The 24,873-nt window shown below is 42.1% G+C and overlaps 1 protein-coding gene across 2 annotated transcripts in view; it reads right to left on the bottom strand.

Annotated features, from left to right (window-relative positions):
* Positions 1-24,873, bottom strand: part of PTPRB (protein tyrosine phosphatase receptor type B) — a 471,570-nt gene that overhangs the window by 23,131 nt on the left and 423,566 nt on the right. For both annotated transcript variants that reach the window (XM_086921879.1, XM_086921886.1), the window contains 2 exons: positions 10,175-10,297; positions 1,886-2,049 (listed from right to left, as the gene is read on the bottom strand). In XM_086921879.1, coding sequence (XP_086778005.1) covers positions 1,886-2,049; positions 10,175-10,297 — 287 coding nt within the window. The remainder of the gene's footprint in view (positions 1-1,885; positions 2,050-10,174; positions 10,298-24,873) is intronic.

Here is a 24,873-nt window from a genome sequence, read left to right as displayed (position 1 = left end):
CAAGGATTAGCTAATTTAGAAGTTGTATCTCCACCAATTGATAGATGTGCTTTTCCTATATCATGCTCTTTTGTGAACATCTCCTGAAGATCTTTAAGTTGATTTGCTGCTTGCCAAGAAGACGTCTTTTCTTGACTGCCTACTGCACTGAAGACGTCTTCCGAGAAGAGGTGTGGTGCCGTGGCCAGGGCGACTGACTCTGGAATCTAGGGATCACGGTTCGATCCCCGGTGCCGGCGGCAGATTAGCCCAGCACCATGTGACTCTGGGCAATAGCTTGCTTAATCTTCCCGATGGCACCCACTGCCTAAAGACCCTTACGGGTGATTGTTCGCACTTTACAACTGTGGATTATTATTATTGTTATTATTCCAACACTGGCTTTCAAGGTGATCTAATAAAACCTATAAGGGATTTTTGGGTGCCTCTGTTTGCAAGTGCCTTTATCAGAGTAAGAGAGACAGTGCCTCACAAAATTCCATGGTTTTGCGGGATCAGCGCTCTCTAGACACAATCGACGTTCTGTCAAGAAAGACAAACACCTTCAAAACTGATTCATTTTAGGTTACACAGACACTAATGCTGGGACTTCTGATTAGGAAGCCAATGATATGGTCGATTGCAAGTCCCTGACATTGAAACTTGAGGAAATCCAGAATTAATAAATACTCTTTATTTGAGCTTTGAAGAAGTACCAGGATGCGCCGTAGAGGGAAGGTCCATAAAGACCTGTACCAACGCAGGGCTCTGCAACCCCTGCGGTGCAAGGGGGGCACTCAAACCTGTCGACGGACAATCCCATTCTGCAGGGGGGACCCGTCCCAGAGTGTCACACCACTGTACCAACGCTGACTACATAATCTGCTCTGTCATCAGTAGTCCTGCCCCCAGCCAGTGCTTAATTTGAGCCGTTGGTTTCCGGTGCTGAGCCCGGGCACTTAATCATCAACACTGGTGTGTTTCATAAGCACCAGTTAAGGACACATTCTTTACGGGGAGATTAAGTGATTTGCCCATAATCACAGGATGTTTGAGCCAACGCTGAGACTGGAACCTGGTTCTCCAGCTCCGAAGTCTGCAGCTCTGGTCATTATGCCACATCCTCTTCCCACTTTCATGGTTAGTAGTTGGATGTGTTTTAGGCAGAGCTAAGAGTAGAAATGGACTGGTTCAAGCTGCCTCCTTGCGAGAGTCACAACACTTATTGTTTTACAAATTAACCACGGCCACCAGCAACTTCAGTGATGGCAGAATCGCATCAGCCACTCAAAGGGGGATTCACGCCCTCCTCAATATATTATTACACATTCTCTATTCTAACGTTATTCATCTGTTCAGAATTGTTTTTTCTCAACTTTTTTCCAGTAGCTCTGACATTTGTTGTAGTTGTCATGATTTAATGCACTGGTAGCGTGCATTTCTTTTTTCACTACATTTAAAAAGGTCTGTTTCGTTTGTATTCATGTTGCCTTTTGTCTGGTCTTTTATTGAGTTGTGATTTGCTTAGAGATATTTAATCTGTAGACACTCATTTTGAGTGTCATGTGAATGAAACTCTTCATTTTTGTGTGTCGATGCAGGGTGCCTGACGCTGTCCTTTAAAGAGGCAGCAACATGACAATAAATCTTTTGGCAGTGAGGACCCTTTCCTGTGATTATTTTTTTATCCAATCGCTTTTTAAGATGTATGTTTTTAAAAGCTATAAAGAGTTCTATGGGTCCGCTCATACTTATAGATATCTGTGTCTCACCTGACGCACGCGCCTTCAGTGTTAGATATTCCCAGCCGCGCATCTTTTTGACTCTTGCGTGTGACATTTAAGCAGCCAGCGGGGCGGCTTCCCAGGCCTCCCCAGGGCGCGTGACATTTCCTTGGAGCCATTACCTGCAGTGCACCACCGCCGGCCCGGTGCCAGGGGTCCTGTTGATATAATCCCTGACAGTTCGCACAAACTGGATGAGGGACTGGGTTGTTTCTGGTACTCCGTGGTCCGGCCACACCGTGTAGTGAAAATGGCGGACAAGCCTGCTGGAGTCGAGCTGATCTTCCTGCCAAATGAGAGAAGTATGACTAGTTAGGAATCTAAACAGCTCTATCAACAAAGCATGATAAAAAAAATATGAAACGCTTTGTCCTAGGCATAAAACGTGGCCAACAAAATAATAATTATGAGGATATCGTCTGTGTAATTCAGTTCAAAATACACATCAGAACTTAAAAAGGTGCAACTCACAACTATAGCACTCACGCACCTTTCTCTCATGCATTTACATCTGGCTAAACCATATATGCCGATGTGTAGAGTGTAATATGCTATTACCATTGTTGAGGGAGCGTGAGGGGCATTATGACATATTTGAGTGTCGCAGCCTGTCTCCATACTTAAATTACACTGTGCAAATCTGCACACACAAACACTATAACTGAGGTTTACCAAAACTGTCAAGACCAAGACGCATCTTGTTCATGCACGAAATTGCACACAATATTCACTGCACCTGTCCTGAAGAAGGTTTCTTCTTGACAATTTTGGTAAACTGTGATCGTAGGTGTCTAAAGCATTGGCACGCTCTTCCATCTGTCGTGCTACCCTTCTGCAGGGTAAAATGGGAGCCTAAGGAGGATCGATGTACATATATATATATATACATATATATATATATATATATATATATATATATATATATATATATATATATATATATATATATTGCGCTCGTCACAACCTTGTGAATCCCCAGGAAAGAAAATGACAGCACTCGGGGGGTACCTTCAATCACGAAGTAGTTTATTCAACTACAAGCTAGCCACAGACGCGTTTCGGCACTTGGCCTTCGTCAGTGTGTAAATACCACGTGTATATATACCTCCCACTTTAGCATATTTACCTATCCGTAGGTGTCACAATGCTGAGTATATTCATTATGGGTATGATGTAATGTAATGTGTATTGCACCGTTACAAGATGGCGCCTGCGAAAAACGGGAGACTTCTAGTCCTCTGTCGATGTCGACTGAGAGGTGTAACCTTTGTACGTTGTTTGTATCAATAAATGTACCGGTTGAATGTGTGAACTCACACACTGACGAAGGCCAAGTGCCGAAACGCGTCTGTGGCTAGCTTGTAGTTGAATAAACTACTTCGTGATTGAAGGTACCCCCCGAGTGCTGTCATTTTCTTTCCTGGGGATTCACAAGGTTGTGACGAGCGCAGTGTTTCGCGGCGTTCTTCGAGCCGCCGACAGCACCCGCCCACGAGTGCACAGGATTTTCGAAGAGAGAGGAGCGGCGATATATATATATATATACACACACACACACACACACACACACACACACACACACACACACACGGCTTATACATGTTATATGACATAGACCCATATTCAGATTATGAACTCTATCTATCTGTCTATCTATCTATCTATTGACAGATATTGATATAGATCTACTTATCTATCTATCTATCTCGATAGGAATAGACTGAGAACAAGATAAAGGGTATAAAATGTTTGGGTGCTTTTATTGAACAAAATACAGTTCTGGAAAAACCTGTAATTCACAAGGAACTGCAACATATGGAAATCTTTCATGGTTCCTGTGAAATATGATTTCCTTATCATAATGACAGCACCTATACAATTCTGCAGACCGTTACCATATTCTGAGCTAGAAGATGGGGAGTTTGCATCATATTCTCTGGCAGTATTATTTTCATCCATTTGAGCTAAAGATGATGTTTTTCTGAAATAAGCAAACTGAGTGGTAAAGTGGTCAATCCCTAATTAGGCGGGTAACTCTACAGATAAAGAATCAGATACATCCATTGTCCCTTACCATTGTCCATTGTTTTATCAACAGTTTATTCAAGGAAGGTAAACAAAACCTAAGCATTCTAATCCCCGTCAGTGCTTGTTGTTAGCTGGACCTTGAAGTAAATAGCTTTTTCAAGCTAGCAATCCCAAAAAAAACACATAGCATAAAAAATACATAACAAGGTAACACGCATAATAACGGTCTATTTTGCCATTGAGGGCATTGGTGACATTTACAAACCAGTAGGCCTTTGCCCTCGTGGTTTATAATGTCATCAGAATGGCAATATAGGGGCATACAACACAGTTATTCATTGTGTAGCCTCTACTATATCCCTACCAAGTTACATTAAGGAATGGCAGGCTGAAATCAAACCCAGAAATGTGAAAATGTATAAGTGGTGAGGTTCCCCTTTTTGAAAATATAAATGTATTGTGTAATGGGAGAAACCATCTCTCATGCAAAGCTCCTAGCTGGAGGTAATGGATACTAGTTGGGGTATGAAAACAACTTCAGAAATTCATTTAAGGCAAATTGTGAGATGAGAGGGGTGCCCCAAAGTAGCCTGCCTAGGGCCAAAATAAGTTTCAGTGCTCTGTCCATCATCACCTTGTGTTTGCTTTGTTCACCCTAAGTTGGCAGGGTATGCCCAGACGTAGGTCCCTTGCTCACTTTGCCACTGGATCCAAGCTAACCTGGCAGGTGAGGGCTGTTAGCCCGAAACCGGTCCCAGGATGCTTGTTTCCCGTCCAGGGAAGACATGGCTTGGCAGTTCGGACTGGACTGTTCCCATGAGGCACAGGGTCAAAACTGATTTGCATATAGCTGTGTCTGAACTGGGGTGGCAGAGTGAGCTAAAGAACGATGATGGATTCAACCCAGATCTGTGACTGCAGGTGAGTGCCTGAAAAGTTTCAGCGCTCCGTCCATCATCTCCTTGTGTTTGCTTAGGGCCAAAATAAACCATTAAGAAAATGGGGTAGCCCATAAGGTATGGACCTGGGTGAATATTATTATAAACAAACAGTGGTCTTGAACCTATAGATTACAATATTTGATCTAATCAATGATGAATCAATATTTTAGTAAGGAGCAACAATGATCAGTCTGCTCTATGGAACTCAAAGACTGTGTTATTTTGAGAGAAAAACCTTACACCACGGTTAAAGAAAATATATTCCTATTTTATTTTTCTTTGTATTCATATTTTGACAATATTTTTTATGTCAATAAAAACACGCATTGGTTGCCCCAAGACAGGAGCGTGCAAAGAAAAGGTGTGATCCAGAAAATGAAACAAGTGAAGGGAGAAAGGAAATACACAGCAGTGATTAAGAAATAGTTTACATTATTTTACAATCAATGACGGACATATAATTCGCCGTATTGAACCCCTGGCCAAAAACGTAGTTTATATTATTGTAATCAAAAACATTGTAATACATAAGCCTAAATATCCTTAGTTTTGCACTGTATACAATGCTCATGAACAATTGGCCCAAGGTATGTGTATTGGAGGTGTCGACGTTTCGACTCGACTTATTCCCAACCGGTGAGTTGGACCTGGGGATTGCGAGTCTTCATCAGGACTGAAAGAACAAACGGGGCAACAAAGGGATATTGAATAACCCTAAAAAAGAGAGGAATTAAGGAAATTACTATCCGTGGTGAAGATTGGAGCCTATCCCCCACATGGGGTATGGCGGTTTTTCTTACCCTTCGTGATAGAGCAAGCGATGTGGGTAGATCCGAGTTTACCACATCTCAACAGGTATCCTGTAGGAACAAATTGAAATCCAGATTGTATCTAGATCAACTAGTATGCAATTCGCTAATAATTACTACTGTGGCAGAGGCATCATTTCACCTTGAGCTCATATCTTTGTCCATGTCAGGAAGACGATACTTCATATATATATAACATGGTGAAAGGGTACCTAGAATTAATTAAGGTAACATCAGTATACCATGTCCAAACAAACTGATAGGTACCAATGTATTCCCATAAGGGGAGGTGTCAATTACCTTGTTGCTGTGAAATCAATCAATGCACCCAAGTCGGTAATTTGCGAACTTCCACTCCGGGATTCAAAACGCTATGGAAATGACAATGAATCGTCATTCATTATATGCCACTAGTTCCACTGTGTTGGATTTGAACACAGTGGAACTAGTGGCATATATGGGAATACATTGGTACCTATCAGTTTGTTTGGACATGGTATACTGATGTTACCTTAATTAATTCTAGGTACCCTTTCACCATGTTATATATATATGAAGTATCGTCTTCCTGACATGGACAAAGATATGAGCTCAAGATAAAAGGATGCCTCCGCCACAGTAGTAATTATTAGCAAATTGCATACTAGTTGATCTAGATACAATCTGGATTTCAATTTGTTCCTACAGGATACCTGTTGAGATGTGGTAAACTCGGATCTACCCACATCGCTTGCTCTATCACGAAGGGTAAGAAAAACCGCCATACCCCATGTGGGAGATAGGCTCCAATCTTCACCACGGATAGTAATTTCCTTAATTTCTCTCTTTTTTAGGGTTATTCAATATCCCTTGGCTGCCCCGTTTGTTCTTTCAGTCCTGATGAAGACTCGCAATCCCCAGGTCCAACTCACCCGTTGGGAATAAGTCGAGTCGAAACGTCGACACCTCCAATACACATACCTTGGACCAATTGTTCATCAGCATTGTATACAGTGCAAAACTAAGGATATTTAGGCTTATGTATTACAATGTTTTTGATTACAATAATATAAACTACGTTTTTGGCCAGGGGTTCATTACGGCGAATTATATGTCCGTCATTGATTGTAAAATAATGTAAACTATTTCTTAATCACTGCTGTGTATTTCCTTTCTCCCTTCACTTGTTTCATTTTCTGGATCACACCTTTTCTTTGCACGCTCCTGTCTTGGGGCAACCTATGTGTGTTTTTATTGACATAAAAAATATTGTAAAAATTGGAATACAAAGAAAAATAAAATAGGAATATATTTTCTTTAACCGTGGTGTAAGGTTTTTCTCTCAAAATAACACAGTCTTTGAGTTCCATAGAGCAGACTGATCATTGTTGCTCCTTACTAAAATATTGATTCATCATTGATTAGATCAAATATTGTAATCTATAGGTTCAGGACCACTGTTTGTTTATAATAATAGGGCCAAAATAAGGCAAGAGTTTTTTACAAGATGTTCAAACTGGAGCTCAGATTGATAGAAGGTAGCCTAAGAAAAAGACCAAAGGCTGAGCTCTCTAGATGAAGCACAGTATCATTTACACACAAGGAGCCTTTTATATTTCCCACTGCGAAATAGCCAGCGTTATAACCACAATAAGCAATGCATAAACCTAGTACAATGGTAAACAGAGAAAGAGGATATGTGTATAAATAGCATGCAGAAGAAAAAATAAAATTGCAATATTCTTCTTATGGTGCCACAATTTTAATTGCTGATGCAATTCTTAAGCAGTAATAAAAAAAAGGGGTGATGATGCAAACTCCCTCTTCAAAGGAAGATGTGCCTTCCCTGGGGGTCAGAAAAGCGGATTATAACATCAATATATTGTTTGTCAGTGCAGGAATAGATGTAGCATCATTAATGTCATCAATGTAGCTGAACATGCCTCTTTCTCTCCACCCTGTGTCTAGGTCTCTTTCTCTATATCTATCCCTTCGTTTGTCCATCCCCGTGATTAATCTTTTCTTGTCTCACTACTGCGCTTGTGTTCTCTTCATGTGCCAACTGATTCTTTTTCCTTGTTTCTTGCTTTCTTCCTTTAGCCATCTTGTTTTTCTGAATTCATAATTTTCTGTCCATTCTCTTCAAGTGCTTAACATATACAACTTGTTGCTCTTCACTGCCTTTTTGTCTAATTTCCTGTCTTTCTTTGTTTGCCTTACACTTTCTATTTCATTGATACACTTTCCCCTCCTTACCTGTCGCCTCTCTCCACCCTTTATACTTATTTTATTATATTCAAAGCGCTTTTCGAAATTACCATGCTGTAAAAGAAAAGCATAAAAGGGAAAGCAAATGTTCCATCGACATCTTATTGGAACTGGTTAGAAAGCTGATTGTATAAAGAAGGGAAGTTCACTACAGACTTTGGGAGTTAGCGGTGCAGAAGAATAAAAAGAAGACGAAGCAAAAGGAGGAGAGGTAGGCGAAGAGACACTGTGAGGCATAGGCAAGGAGCGAGCTTATGGAGAGATAAGGAATCAGAGGTAGGAAGAAGCTAGACGGTGAAGACTTATAGATGGGAAACAAAAAGCAGAATTAACATTGTGAATCAACAGGTGACCATCCAATACAAGTACGAGAATGAGAAAGATGAAGTATGAGATGATACACAATCAGGCAATTTAAATCCACAGTAGAGAACTAATTAGATATCTGAGAAGATCCACAAACAATGACGCGCAATAGTTAAGAAGTGACAAAACCAATGTTTTAATAGTTATTTTAGAGTGGGGATGAAGAGTAATGCTTTCATTTTATGGATAGTAAAATGATGAAAATGGCATGACTAAGTGAATAAAGGAACCGGGCGAGTAAAATCTAGAGTGGATGAAGGATCAGGGGAACCTAAAGTAATGTAAAAGAAAATAATTTTTAGGTTTTTAGGATTAAGCTTAAGAAAACGAAACGTCGAGCAGTGTTCAAACACAGAGATACAGGCAGAGCTTGATGGAGAGAAGATTAACAAGAAAAGATTTCTAAATCATCAACGTAAAAGTGAGCTTCAAAATCAAAAGTTGAATGATCAAGAAGGGGGAATTGTGTATGTTGAGAAAAGGAGGGGACCCAACACCGAATCTTGGGTGACTTCATACTGAGCAGCAACACATTAAACTGAGAAAAACAATGAATGAGATGAGAATGAAAATAATTAAAACAGAGCCCGTAATACCCAAAGAAGAACTAGAAGACAGAACCTGTCCAAAGCAAAAGGTAATTCAATTTTTATTTCGGAAAAAGAACGTTTAATGAGACTAGAGTGAAGAAGAAAGTTAGAAACATGCAGAAAACACGTTATTTGAGTGGAGCAAAGAAAAGACCTGTGTGTAGACAATCTGCTGAAGGGTTCTGCAGTGATAATCAGTAAACAGCAGGACGGAAATAAGAGACTTCAATGTGGCTTCTTCAGTAGGGGAATGGTTAGTTTAAAGGAGGAGGGAAAGATAGAAAGAGACAAATAACAGTTAAAGAAACTAGAAAACGAAGACCAGGAAAAAACTGTTTCCCAAGTGCAGGAGAAAGAGAGTCAGATCGTGAAGAGGTAGTAGCAGGCTTCTGTAGTATGGTCAAGACTTCACACTCTGACATTGGGTGATAGGATGAGAGCATTGAAGAAGAGAAGAGAAAGGCAAGAGACTGAAAAAGCATAGAAGAAGAAGGAGAGAAAAAAAGAGTCAAAGCAAGGAGATGATTGGGTAGGGAAAGATACAAACACATTAGAGGTTTTCAAAGTGTAGTAAGCAGCAAGGTCTTCCACAGAACAAACAAGTATTAAAAGGGATTGGGGCAGATTGCACAAGTTGAGGTTTAAAAGTGACCAACTGTGAGAATGGTAAACCTAGTCCGTAATTAGCCGGTAATAGAAAGTCTCTTTGGCATGTTTCTGGCTAGAAGCTAATCTTGAGGGGGTTCGCAGGGTGAGTTTATAGGATTTCAGTTGAGTCACAGATCCCTATGAGGAGGAGAGAAATTCAGACAGGAATCTAGAAGATTGGCCTGGAGGTAGAGACCCAGAGTGGTCCAAAGATATGTATCTTCGAAACATGTTCTTCTTTGACAGTTTATATTTCTGTCTTTTCTACGTTGTCCATCTACTTCTGTTCATCTCCAGATCTTGGATTCCCCTTTCTCTCTTTTGAGCACACAACACTATAGCTTTCTCTCATTCTTACTTTACTATTTTTCTTCCCCTTATCTCTCTCACATTTGTTCTTTTCTCTCTCCACTTTCTTCTGTGTCCTCCTTTTTGTTATTTCTCTTCTCAGAGTCATTGCACTTTTTGCTCTTGATGTCCCTTCCTGCATGTTGTCGCTCTTCTGCAGAATCCTGTTTTGCACACACCATGGAACAATTATTTAAGTTAAAAACTGGTGCAGTGCAAAATTAGAGGTGATTCTCCGTATTTTGCGGACCGGCATAAGCGTACTTTTCCTTTGGTCTGACAGTGGACGACGAGCACTGGCTACTGCTCTTCCAGAGCCAGAGGCGAGTGGAGCTTAGCAGGGCAATCAATAAGTGATGAATGGCACCATTCTCACTGATTTATTCTTGGCGAATAATGCAAAAGGCTCAATACAAAACGAAAAAGGAGCTTACACTGCAGATTTTGAACTCTCTTATGGTCCACTCTGGGAGCACCGACTCAGACATCATTTGCACTATAAGGTCTCCGTAATAGAGCGAATCCTGGTCGAAAGGCCAGTAATGGTCGCATTTCACCTGGAGGGGAAGGAGACAAACATTGCATTATTATACTTATGTTGCAACATAGACCAAAGCCCATAAGACTAACTGCATGAAAAACTAACGCAGGTTTAGTTCTTTATCGTCATGGAAATTCACAATGTGCTGGGCAGATTTCCGCCCACCTGGCTGCAGGTGTAAGGCCCTGATCACAAGAGTTATGCTGGTCCCGTTTTGGGCACAAACAGGAGTTTGAGCTCAAAACAAGATTACACCTTGGGCCCAAATTACTCAACATGGTTATTTGTCTAGCAAGTTGGAGTAGGTAAAAACCTGCCACAAATCTTGGGTGCAAATTACACATAATTCCAGTTTATGCCTCTGGACTCGGAAGAAAGTAAAATAAACAAATTGCATGCCGGCTCGGGTTAAACTTGAACTTGGTAATCATCAGCATGAAGGTGTGCAATTTGCTCCCATGTTTCGCATAGTTTGATGTGGTTTACCTAACCATTTACAGGTGTTCAGAATGGACAATCACCCGTGGAATTGTAGTTTTGTGCCAGAGCTAATGCAGCTATTCTCTCTTTTTGAGAACCTTTTCACTGTCACCAGAGTTTTGTTTTTTTCAGGTGACATGTGAGGGGAATTATTTCACATGTGCAGTAAATTCCACATGGGGTTTGCAAGGTACACGGAACAAGACCCTCAGTAATTTCTGCATTCAAGTCAGGAGAACATGAGACAACAGCAGCTGAAAAGTTATCTGTAACGACCTGAGGAACCCCACCTTCAAATGTTACATCACTGAGAAACTGAGAGAAATGTACACTCTCTGCACCAACTCACTGATGGAAAGGCTCAGGATAGCACCAATTTAGCTCCTAGTCATTGCCTAAAATCTAAATAATAATAAGAAATAAGCGTTGGTAGTGCCAAGAGGGCTGGCTTATGAATGAAAGTGCCCTTTTATTTATTGATGGGTTTAACTACTCAAAAAGTCGTCATGCATGCATTCTGGCTCTCATCCTTTCACCCATGCATTTATTCATCCACCCACTAACTCATTCTTGCATTCACCCATTTATACGATCACAATAAGACACACAACAAACTCAACACATGCAAGATAATTAACTCCTTAACCGTGGCGCGAATTCCGCCGCGGTGCAGGAGTTTTAATCAGTGGTTGCGGCTGCGTCGGCCAACGGACGTGCGCAACACTAGCGAGGTAGTGCTGCTACTGCTCGAAGAGCCAGGTCTTCAGGTGTTTCCTGAAGGTGAGATGGTCCTGGGTCATACATAGGTGTGCGGGGAGGGAGTTCCATGTTTTGGCTGCCAGGTAGGAGAACGATCTTCCTCCGGCGGTGGTTCTTCGAATCAGTGGGACGGTGGCGAGGGCGAGGTTGGATGAGCGGAGCTGGCGGGTGGGAGTGTAGAACGAGAGGCGGTTGTTGAGGTATTTGGGGCCCATGTCGTGGAGCGCTTTGTGTGTGTGGGTGAGGAGCCTGAACGTGATCCTCTTGTTGATGGGGAGCCATTGCAGGTTTTTCAGGTGGGCGGATATGTGGTTGTGGCGAGAGATGTCGAGGATGAGTCGTGGGGAGGCGTTCTGTATGCGTTGTTGTAGTTTCTGAAGCACAGTCATTTGTGGGCAGATGTATACATGTGATCAGACAAATGGCATCATTCAAAGGGCAAGTGAGCCATTGGTTGAAGTGGGCTGACCCATCACCCCATTCTGTATGCTGTCAATCGTACAAACCAACAACAGAAGAGCGCTGAACAAAAGCACTTTCTATGTGAGTATGTATGGAAGTAGATAAATGTGAATACTTTGTCCCTTTCTATCGCAGCATGGATGGCTAATCCTACGCTTAAAGACTTTGATAGAAAAGCAGACATTTGAGGTGAGCAGATTTAGAGTGTTGCTGGTGTTGAGGGTGCTCCAAACAGGAGCTGCTTTCCACCTAACTTGAGAACTACCCAGAATTCTCTGCTTCTCTTTTGCATATATATATATATGCACAGCGCACACGAACACACATGGATAGCTATATAAATTATATGTGTGTATATATACATATATATGTATATATACATAGATTGATTGATAGATAGATATTTTTTTATTAAAATATTCTTTCACAAGCACTTAGTACTGGGTCCATGAGGCCGTCTGAAACGATTCTAGCAAGAATTACAATGTTGCAAATATTCTTCCCATTGTTTTTTCAAGGTTAACCAGCACCAAAATCCTTGCGTACAAATGTAATGTGTGAGGTTTCATGTAACAAAATACATATCTGCAGGCTTTAAATGGTGCAATAACAATCCACTCTTAGCGGTCTATTGGATTTAACATATTTTCATAATAAATAAAGCAGGCCTACTGTTTGTATTGGAACTTTTCAAAATAAACACATCTGACCTATGACATCTTTAATGGTTTCCCAATCAACCAATAAGGCCTATAGGCTTGTCACCATAACCAACTCAAACCTATTGTATTGAGTATCAGCTTTACCACAAGGAAACCATCAGGCGTACTGTAATGCATTATACATATGGACAGGTTTCCTCCCAGAAAGGTCTAATCAAGTTGATTATAATGCAAATCTTCAATCCCAATGGTTTGTTTGAGTGGACTACTAAAATCAAAACCCTGGTCTACTAAGGGAATCTGTGAGATTCCTTGTAACATCTGCCCACAGGCTTTAGTACACTGTAACAGAAACAATCCACCCTTTAGCATATTACTTTTAACACATGCTTTCCACATTAGGTCAAGCCTACTGGCATTGTCATAACTTTTCAAAATAAACAGATCAAACCTACGGAATCTGAAAAAAAATTCTCAATTAGGCAGTAAGTTCTACAGCCTTTCCTATGGTCTTGGCATTGGCAACCATCAAGCTTACAGCCATAGCATTACATATATCTAGCAAATGACTACTGGCAAATGATACACAACCTGTATCACACAACAAGGATCAGCAATGAAAATCTTCTAACCCCCATGGTTGTCAGAAGGAGTACCCAACACCAAACACGTTGCCTGTACCAGTAATCTTTGAGGTCCCTCATGTAACAAAATACTTGTCTAAAGCCAGTAACAGATTGGGATAACATATCATTAAAGGCATATTGGCTTTAACAAATGCTTTTCAGAATAAATAAGCCACATCTAGTATCTTTGTTGTAACTGCTCATTATAAATAGATCTGACCTTTTTATAACATTGGACATACCTTTTCCCAGTGAATCAATCAGGTGTATAGTCACTGAATTGGCTTGTGACCATAAGTTACTCAAGCCATCTACTTGAAACTAAGAGAAGAAGAAGACGTGCCAAGCTGGAAACTTGATTTTTACCATCAGGCCCTGCATTCTGGCTGATTGCGCCTGCTCAATTATCTGGAAATAGAGCCCTTTGGATGTACCTGGCTTTAAGAGGAATACAGAGTGAACTCCCTGCAACTTACAGGTTAACCGATCTCACCTGGACCGTCACCACTAAGATTCCCCTGCCAGGAGTGTGCCCAGTGGATTTGTAAGGGTTTTGTCCAGGTGCTTTGTGGAAATTGTGGTCCCAAACTTTCAAGGACCATCTTAGAGATTCCAGATTACAGACCCTTCAATTGTGTTTTGGACCCTCAAGAGGAACATCTGGAAGAAGTTTCAGAAGATTGGAGCAACTTTAGAAAAAAGCTTGAGAAGGGCCCAGACTTAACCATGAGAGCCAAGCCGCCCACCTTAAACCGCGAGCCTGCCTGGCCTGCTGATTCGTCCTGCTGAAAAGCTCCGGAGGTCCAACTTCCAGAGTTGACCAGTAGCTCTTTGGAAAGCAAACCGGCAAAACCTGACTGAACCCGGACTGGCGAAGAGCATCAAGGGACCCCAGCAGAAAAAGCACCAGAAAAGTCTCTATGTCAGAAGTTAAAACTTCAACCAAAGCCTACCACAAGGGGTATCAGAGCAGGGCTCCATCACGGTCGGCCTCAAACTTTGACTTTGTCCGGATCAACAGCGACCAGCTGTCCCAAGGTGGCGCTGTGTGTTCAAAGTGCTATATAGTGCTAAATCTTTAAAAACACCTATTTTCGGTTCCCTACATTGAATCTTTGTGTTGTTTTGGTGGCATTTTAAAGCGAGAAATATGTCCTATTTTTATAAATTGGTGTGGGATTTTTATTGTGTGTTGTGTCTTAATTATTTACTGAATTATTGTTTTTAAATGCTTTACATAACTGTCTCTTAAGTTAAGCCTGCCTGCTTGCAGCCAAGCTACCAAGGGATAGGCATGGGAATAATTTACGGAGACCTATTCTGAGCCCTAGAATGTGTTAGTGACTTTATTGCCAGTGGTAGATTCATATTTAATACTACTAATAACCCACTTTCCAACAGCCAAAAGTACAACATTTTGGAATTGCAAATTCCTATTGGCAATTCTTACTGAGTCGTAGTTAGAAAATCGCAATTCCTAATTTAAGAAAACATGCAAGGATTCAATTGTGATTCCTAATGGATCGCAACTTGACCTACCACATGAATATCAATGAGGTAGGCTGCAAGTTGCGACCAATTAGGTATAATAGCCATCACAGGGATAGCGGCCTCCTAGGGTCAGCAGACCACCATGTCTGTCATTGCTTTTTAATATGGAAAACATTTTTTCCAAAATGCAACACGTTTTTCGTAAAGAAAACCAGAATATGTTTAAAAATAAAAAAGGAAACTTAGAAGTTTTATTTTTTAAAAGCAGGCAGTGGTCCGTGGGCCCACTGCCTGCTCTTAAAATTTTTTTTTTTACATTCTCAAAGGGGATGGGGTCCCATGGGAATCTCTTCTTATTTGCGAATGGTTACCACTACCTTCTAGAAGTCAGTAAAAAATGAATGTTTTTGCAACTGTAATTCAGTTGCAAAATATTCATACATAGCGCTGCATTTCGGTATTTGGAAGGGACGCCCTAAACAGGCCACTTCCAAATACCAAATCGCTAAACCAAATTGCGTTTCAATAACAAGTTACCGAATCATAATCGGCCATTCGTCTGGGACGTTTCCGAATGCAAAAACGGCTTGTACATATGGCCCTAAGTCAGGGGTCTTCAAACTGTGGGGCGCGACCCCCAGGGTGGCCGTGGAGTCGTGTGAAGGGGGTCGCGCATTCACAGTCACAGTCTGCCCTGGCCTCCAGGGCTTCAGCCCCCCTCTTCCCCCGTCCTCTGTCTCAGCCCGGCTGTTGCAGTGAAACTCGAGCTGCTGGGGGCTCCGCTGGGCAGTGTCTGGAGTCTTATCTCCGGCAAGTTTTTCACAGGTCGTTAAAGACCATTAGCATCTTTACATGCCTTTTATAAACTGGTTACAGAGGTTTAATGTTGTTTATGGTTCCAGTACCCCCTGGGCCCCCACTCTGCCTATTCCTTACATTTGTATCTTTACACTTCTTGCTGTAGTGTGAGAATGCAGTTAATGAAAAGGAATATAAAATTGGGTTGCCAAAAAAAATATGCCTGTTCTTGACACTAATTAGAGTTATAAATAGAAAAGTATGTATTACTTAGTTATGTGACTTTTCTGTCTTTGTTCTCTTTAATTTTCAGTCATTGATCATTGAGGCAGCCCCAGAACACGATTAGAAGTGACAATTAAAAGTGCTTTCTATTTATATTTGCTGTTCTAAGTATTCACAGATAAGTGCTAAAAATACAGCTTTAGGTGACTGCTTATTTCTGGGCCATCAAAATAATGAGCTGGTAACCTTAATCATTAGACTGGAAGTTTGTTGCAGGATCAGCACATTATTTATTTCCTCCACCCTCAATCCTTGATTAATGCCATTATAGCAATAGTTGAACCCTACGCTTCAAGTTTCTGGCAATGCACCCTGCTTTCAACAACTCACTTCTCATTCTCGCCTTCACTTTCACGCTCACCCTGCACTCGCAGCGAGCACAATGCACTCGCACTGATCACCATGCACACACACTGATATCCATGCACTCACACTGATCGCCATGCACTCACACTGATCGCCATGCACTCACACTGATCGCCATGCACTCACACTGATCGCCATGCACTCACATCAATCGCCATGCACTCACCCTGATCGCCATGCACTCACAACATTTACCCACTCACCCTGCACTCACATCAATCACAATGCACTCACATTGATTACAATGCTCTCACAACATTTACCCACTCACCCTGCACTCACATCAATCACAATGCACTCACACTGATCACAATCGACTCATACTGATCACAATGCACTCACAACATTCACCCGCTCACCCTGCATTCACACTGATCACAATCGACTCACACTGATCACAATGCACTCACACTGATCACAATGAACTCACACTGATCACAATGCACTCACACTGATCACAATGCACTCACACTGATCAAAATGCACTCACAACATTCACCCGCTCACCCTGCACTCAGTGATCACAATGCACTCACAGTGATCACCATGCACTCACAGTGATCACCATGCACTCACAGTGATCACAATGCACTCACAGTGATCACCATGCACTCAGTGATCACAATGCACTCACAGTGATCACAATGCACTCACACCATTCACCCTGCACTCACAGTGATCACCATGCACTCACAGTGATCACAATGCACTCACAGTGATCACAATGCACTCAGTGATCCCAATGCACTCACACCATTCACCCGCTCACCCTGCACTCACAGAAGTGAGTGTGAGTAAACTATTAGTATTTTGTCAGACAGGTGCTATAGAGAGATGAGGTGTATTGTTGGTGAGTGGTAGTGAGGTAATTCCTCGAGAAGGTGGAAAGACTGTTGTACCGTGTGCGACCAGTGCTAGGGCCAGTCCTGGCTGGGAGTGTTAAACCCCCCCCCCCGAAGTTTGGGTCTAGTGGATACCCTACTTCTGCCTATTGTTATTTACATTTGTAGTGCGCTACTGTCACCAAAAGGTGTCCTGTGGCTAATAACCATCTGCCTACAATGTGAGAGAGGGATCCGGGGTTGGGAGAGGAGAGAAGAGAGGGATGGAAGGAAGGGGTGAGAGGAAAGGGGCATGGGTAAACTGCCGAACTCTGCACAAGACTGCCAGGGTTTGAAGGGACCCTTGCTGCTCCCGGCCATGGCCAGGTGAGCTTCTAATGTGGCAGCGCGTATTCCTGCGGAGTGGGAGGCCCTTCACAAAGGTTGACTAGACATCTTTCTGATGTTAATTGCTGTATTTTGGTTATAAACTGGTACTGATGGGGTGAAATCTTTCCTCAGTGTTACTGTGTTTAAAACATTTCAAAATAATAAAGCAATGCTAAACCAAAATATGCAGCATCACAGAACATTATTTAAATGTTCTACTCACACAATTTAGTCAAGCCTGTCGCATAATTTGGTACTCACCTGCCTCATAATTCCAGTAGCCCTGCCTAGAGGTTTAGACATTTTTGTCAGAAGGGGGTCCTTGCGCCTGTAAATGTTGACAGGGGGGTCTCGGCTTCCAAAAGTTTGAAGACCTCTGCCCTAAGTGCTTTAAATGGGTAGGTACTGTTTGGGCCTGAGAACCTGCATTTCTTTAACCTGAAAAGGAGAGTACTAGCACTTCTCAACATTGCCGTAATGCTTTTTATGGGAGCATACCAACACTTATCAGTGGAAAATATGCACTCCGAAATGGTGCACTTCTAAGTTTCTATGTTTCTATTTGAAGCACTGCATTTACCCATACACAGAACTATGCGAATCAGTCTGAATCCAGTGCAAATTTAGTGTGGTAATTCTCCACCAGCACTTTGCAATATAGCAAGGTGCTGTAATTAGCAGGTGCAAAATTACTAATTCATTTCAGATTTCAGAACGTGGAATGGGGAATAACGTGCTGACTGCAAGAATTACTTTTTTTACACAGACCTCCTCGCCGTTTCTGCAGCTGTGCTGAAATGTAAGTGTTAATTCCCTTACTGCAAACGTTCTGCTTGTATTAAAATTAGGCCTGGGCATTAAACTCCACTCCGTTCGTGGATTTTCCTGCACTCTGCGGAGCTCGCGGACTGCAAGAAAACACCGCTTCGCGTAGTGCAGCAGAGTTTTTTCCCCGCTCGCGAACAGTAAGTTTGCAAGCGTGAGCTGCTGCTCGGGTAGAATTTCTAACCGAGCTGCAGAAAGGCCAGCGCGAACAACAGGTCGCACTACACTCCGCCACTTGCGGAACCTCACAGAGTTATTTTGTAACTTCACGAAGTTCAACGTAGCAAAACTCAGCGAATTACGCCCAGGCGTTGGCAGCCTTTTCAAGTGCGTGTTTTAAACTGGGGAAGCTGAATGAAAGTGTGCCCCTACATTTCCATATCTTCGTGGAAGGTCCAGAGTTTGCCTCAACCACATGCAGGGCATTTTTTCTGAAACAGCTTTCCAGAAGTAGCTTTGTCTAGTACCTTTCCTTGAGTCTGTTTATTGGTTTTGTATTTATGATGTTAATATGTGCCTGCAGTGTGCAGGACTCTTGGAACGCAGAGAGGCTCCCTTGGGTAAGCAAGGCCGTAAGAGATATTAGAAGTCCTTGTATCTGATGAGTGGCATTAAATACTGTAGTGTAGTTCCAAATGTTTAATGCAAAACAGCACAGCAACAAAATCTGCTGCACTGTGCTTTGCAAAGGACAAAACACAGTGAAGACGGGCCTGATGCCGTGGCCAAGCTCAGGAGGATCCCAATCATCATATATGTGCTAGGCACTGCAACACACATGCGCTGTGTCACTTTTTTTGAGGAATTGACACATTTCCACTGGTTTACGCCAGCTTTAAGTAGGCCTTAGTTTTTGATGCAAAGCACGACTTTGCTATTTTAGTAGACTGGATTGACATAAAAAATATTGGTGTTTGGACTGATCTGTCCAAGTAATGCCCTCTAGATGCAAAGTGACGCCGTGCGGCATGAGGCATAATTTGCATTGAAAAAATGGCTGCTTTCCAGTACAAATTTATGCAAATACCATGCAGGGCTTTGTGTCACGTCACAACGCTTTGGCCTTTGTATATCATACAAATACACGCATGGTGGAACTGTATGTGGGACATTATCAATTGTCTGTGCTGCAGTACTCGCCTGCTGTGCTACCTTTAAAAGGAGCGGGCAATGTTCTGCTTAACACCAGGAGGCAGACGCAGAGCGTGAGGTGATAGACGCTGAACGAAACTGACAGCCAGACTCAGCCAATCAGCAAATCAATTGACTTTCTTTAACATCTGCCATGGTTAGTTAAGATGGATTCTCCACCTGTGCCACTTTCGCCTGCTTTCTGCCTTGTCAGCTCTTTTTTTCCAAGTTTACATCTGGGAAGTAGTAAAATGGCTTTCTTTTTATTTGTAACGGCATTGGGACAGGCCACCTCAGGGAACCAGGAAAGGATCACCTTCTTCTAGGAATGTGGCAAATGTAAAGAAGCACATATTTAAAAATTCTGAGTTACATCCAAACACTAGTATAAAAAAATACGCAAATCAATGTTTTCTGCTTTCATAGTATAGCATACTGAAGCAGCAGAATATTGCTACAAAAATAAAGTGGTTCAAAGAAAACATAATAAAATAGAAGGGAGTTAGAGTTTGTCCAAAACTAGAGTTTATGAACTTATAGTCACCCAACAGCTCAATGTTCACAAGCGTATTTGCGCTTGCTTGTATAGGGCAGCCTTCCCTTGGAGCTGGTAAAGGGTTGTCAGTGGTAGCCCAAGATTAGCAGAGTTCCCCAAATGAATGTGTCGACGCAGTCACTCCATGCCGGCCGGTCAACACGTTTGTAGTCTTTGCCGGTGTGTCAGTCCAGAGAGCTTCAGCTGGAGCGCCCCAAGAATACAACCCTTGAATAATAACTTGCTCTGGTACCAAAAACCGGCAGCCCTGTAAATAGTAGGCGTCACTACTAGGCAATCTGGTGGTCCTCGATTTACTGGGTGATGAAAGACAAATTGAGACTGGAAACCTGTGTTTTTTCACTAACTCCTGTGCCAGTGACTTCGAAAATGACTCATGTTTTCGCCGAATTTTGAAAAACGTTTCACAGGGATCTAGCTTTCGATAATGGCACACTCCCCAAGTATGTAGCATTTTAATGATAATAGCCACTTATGTAGCATACAACATTAAGCACACTTCCTCTTAATAATTAAGTAATAGTTATAATTATTAAGTAATTCGAAGACACCCACTCTATTAACAACAGAAGAATAAAGTACTTTAGGGGCCTCTGGGACACTAATCCTGTGACCAGAAGGTTGAGGACAGATCTACGCAGCAGGTGCTCTACCCACTTCGCTGCAGTTCAGACCTACATCTGGCTGAATGTAGTCCAGCTAGGGTAAACAAGGAATATCATCAAATACCTTGAAGAGGATTGACTCCCTCAATCCTCAGCCAATACACTTCGACAGAGGGGATATTCCTTGTTAATCTTACCCCGTTCCATACCACAGCCATCTTGCATTGTGTAGGCTATTATGGAGAAGAGTGCTTCACTTATCGATGGCATATGTTCTTCAAGGTGTGTTTTGCAAGAACAGCAGCCATTAGGCCAGCTTTTAAGGCGTCCCAGTCTATGAAACATGAGGAGGATTTAGCACCACTCTTGGACAGAGGAAAGGCATTTTCCTTTTCATCAAGTCAATTTCCCACAGTAATAGTGGTGTGGGAGCCATTTATCACTGAAGTGCAGGTTCATTACAGGTTCCAATTACATGTATGACACCCATAAAACCTCGCTTCAAGAGAGTCAGGAAAGTGCTGCCTGGCTAACTTTTGTGGTGGCGAATGATAGAGAGAGACTGCAAGCTGCTGATGCAGAGACAACTGCGGATAAGGAAAGCTGAAGCGAAGTGGGAGAGCATGGAAATGTGTAATTCAAGAACAAAAGTCTCTATTGACTACTCGCTGACTGTAGATTACATATTGCCTCTAATGGTATTTACCATTGCTTAGTTGAAACATATTACGTGTCGGGCTTTCAGGATTTTCTCCAAAATTGTTCGCCATCCGTGCAGCTGAATGTTGGGCCTGATGTATCCGTAGTCTGTCTGGTGTTGATTCCACTAACTCCATCTTTCATCTGCCACCATGCTCTCCCTGCTACTTTATCTGATTTTTGTGAGTTCTTTTTCATCCCTGCTTTCTCCCATTGTCACTGTTTTCTATTTTTTCTTCTCTTTCTTCTTTCCCCCTTTTCTGCCTTTTTATTCTTGGGTTAAAGTCTGATCATTATAATATGTATAGGTACACCAACTGCAACCACTGGCTCAAATTCAGCGATGTATTTAATACACTCACAAATGGTTTCGAGGTGAACACGAGCAACGCTGCCTCCATATTTACTGTGGACACAGATCACAGTGCAGAGGAGACGATTAGAATATTACAGATGCAAAAACTAGTGCTAGGGGTGGTTTCAATTGCATTTGCTCAGGCGAATGCATTTCAAATGGCACACTGATATACAACAGATCAAGCAATTTTTTTTACACTTAGGTATTGCTTACTTGGAGCACCCAAGAAATTGGGTGGAAAGGCACATGATCATGTTAGCCGATGAAGATGTTCTGTATGTAATCAATGAAAATAGTCCAGTCCAGAGACTAGAAGTGTCCCTCATTGAAGAACCTTAGTCAGGAGGGTGCCATCTTCCATTAATAGGTTACATGAAAGGCCTTAAAAGAGCCCAGTTGTAAATAAATGATTATCTGTTTAAAAAAGAAACAATATGATGCAAAGGGAGGGAGAAGGATTGATGTCCACATGGGAGACATTGGAGCATCAAGCCATGATGGCGCCTGGAAGTGCTTATAAGCAACACACCGAGTGTGACAGCACAATGTGATGGGGCAGGATTTTCAAACGAAGTGTGTAATTCCCCTGTCATAAAGTCCTAGGCAGAATCACGTTTAAAATATTGGGCCCAATTCTGAACACCATGAAATGAAATAAATATTACTCTATACAGATTCAAAGGTAAGAAATCACATTGAGTTGGATGGGCGTGGCAGTTGGAGAGCTTTTTTGATACAAGGAGGAGAAGTGGAGCTTTGGTTACCCTATACAGAGACAATATAGGGTATTGTCATGAGTTAGTGGGGAACCTTTCCATCTGAGAGCACAAGGGAACAGGTGGGGGGTCTACAAACCTTGGGAAGGAAAGAGATGTAATCCCTCTCACAGGAAAGGAGTTTTACACAGCTTCATTTTCTTCATTTCTCAGGCCAAACAGGTCATGTTAGGAGTCAATAAGGTTCTCTCTTGCTTCTTACTTAGGTCCACATCTGTTTCTGTCACACTTGAAAGATCTCCAGAACCTCCTACACATACTTGTTCACCAATGGCGCACATCCACACCCGCGCTTCAACAAATACAATAAATACTAACCTGAGTAGGCTGCCTGCCCCCTAGCACAACATGATCAGACACACATTTTCTCTAATCAAACGACTGTAAAGCAGAACTGCTGCTGATAAGCTCCCAATGAAAGATTAACAACTGCACCCTCACCTGATGAACCAATTCGGGGGCAACTATTAAATTGAGTTAAAACCTAGGACTGAAGCTCAGATCAATGGCCCGTAATTCCCACAGCAAAATATAAGTCATCCAACATCTGACTACATTCAAGAAGACATTTTAGTAGTGAGAATAACTATAAACCCTGACTCAGCCACGCATACTCATGGTACACCAGCTTTCCAAAATAGCAAATATCCTTCTTAGAAAGTCCTACAGTCTGCTGCAGCCAGTCTTATACCTGGACGAAAGCTTGGTCCCTTCCTCCCAACACTATGCAACCAGCATCCTTCAAACAGACTAGGATGCTGCAAGACTGCATAATTAGTGAATGGTAATGTGATAGTATAGTGGTCTATGTTCGAATTGTCTACGTTTCCGCTTCATTGGTGTTTGAGACAGATGTTATGTTTTTGATCTATGAATACAGATGCAGCCCCTCTAAGGCGGCCCAGAATTTACTCATACGTTGCCACCTTCTATGCTCTATCTGTTGAACAGCCTCTAGTGAGTAAATTGATACTTGTATAGCGCACTACTCACCCGCAAGGGTCTCAAGGCGCTTTTACGAATACCGCTGTGGAATCCATCCTGGCTTTCCCTGTGAGGCATCCACTCCTGGGGACCCCCTAGGTGGAGGCCAGGCATCCTTAGCGTTGTGGGGGCCGTTGTGGAGATTAAGCAAGCTATTGCCCAGAGTTGCAGAGGGGGGACCTATGATTGGAATAGGCACCGAGGCGAGAATTATCAGGTCCGTGGAATTTTGAGCCCAAGACCCGCCGAGGCAGGGTATTGAACCCTGGTCCCAGGTTAGACCTCTGCATCAGGGTCTGCCGCTCTAACCATTGAGCCACATTTCTCCACAAGTGAGTAAGTCCCTGCGCTCAGGTCTTCATTCTAAAACTGAATTGCTACTAATGTCTCCTGCTGTGCCCTTCCACTGACCTATATAACAAATAATTGCCGCCACTTCCAGGTGCATTTCTCTCCAATAAATAGATTTCCACAAAAATGTTAGTACCTGTATAGAAATGACTTGCAGAATATTTGTAGTGACACGATTCAACAAGGCAAGGCAGATACAATGGTGATCCTAATGTAAAAGAAACAACAGGCGGGAACTTACTTAGAGCTTAACAATGTTCCAGACAAACTCCCCTGTGGTGAATGTGAGTGTATCTATTTATAGCATCCTGTGTTAGAACTGGTGTACTGTCTTTAATTAAAACTCCTGAAACTAAATGCATTAATTAATGAACCTACTTAGCTTCAGTCTTCATTTCATGGATAGGACGTGATTGACAGCCTCGAGATGCTCAGCTGGTGCACTGCACGCGCGACTAACTGAAGACGATGGATTTCACTCCTGCTGCTCCTGGCTTTTAGCCCTGCTTGCAAGGATAGCCAGGGCTCTTGGAGCGATGATTGACAAGCTGCAGCTGATTTCATATGTGGGTAGCCTTAGAACACGTTGTTTATTGCTGGAATATTCCAATATATTCAGTTGCCGTCTGCGTCACAAAACAGGAATATAGACTACACACTCATTTTCAGACCTTTCTTCCTTGAGATTTAATGTAACATGGCCTTGGCCCTGGTTGGAACACTGCTCTTCGTGGTTATTAATCATTGCACTGGATTAGAAAGGCATCTTTTGGTGAGCGGGCCATGCAGATGTATACTGTACTTTTGGGGGTTAAATACACATAATATGCGCCTCCTTACTGTCATCCTCAGCAGAATAATTTATTATTCTTAATTCTAGAAAAGTAATTTAATGATATATATATATAAAAAAAAGTATATATATATATATATATATATATATATATATATATATATATATATATATATATATATATATATATATATATATATATATAACCTACTGGCGGTCGCCAGTAGCTTTAGTTAGGATCTACTTTCCATAGGAAATCCGCAACATTCTATTGGGAATAATTTTGGCGCCTGTGGACGAATCTTCGCCAATTTCTCAAAGAAGGTGGGCCGCTCCACTCCGCTCGTTCCCTGAAAATGTGGGGGGGATTCGTC

Source organism: Lissotriton vulgaris, chromosome 1_1 (genome assembly GCF_964263255.1).
Source record: "Lissotriton vulgaris chromosome 1_1, aLisVul1.2, whole genome shotgun sequence".
In the NCBI taxonomy this organism is placed as follows: Eukaryota; Metazoa; Chordata; class Amphibia; order Caudata; family Salamandridae; genus Lissotriton; species Lissotriton vulgaris.
The sequence above is the reverse complement of the archived record's forward strand: the minus strand, read 5'-3'. Positions and strand labels throughout refer to the sequence as shown.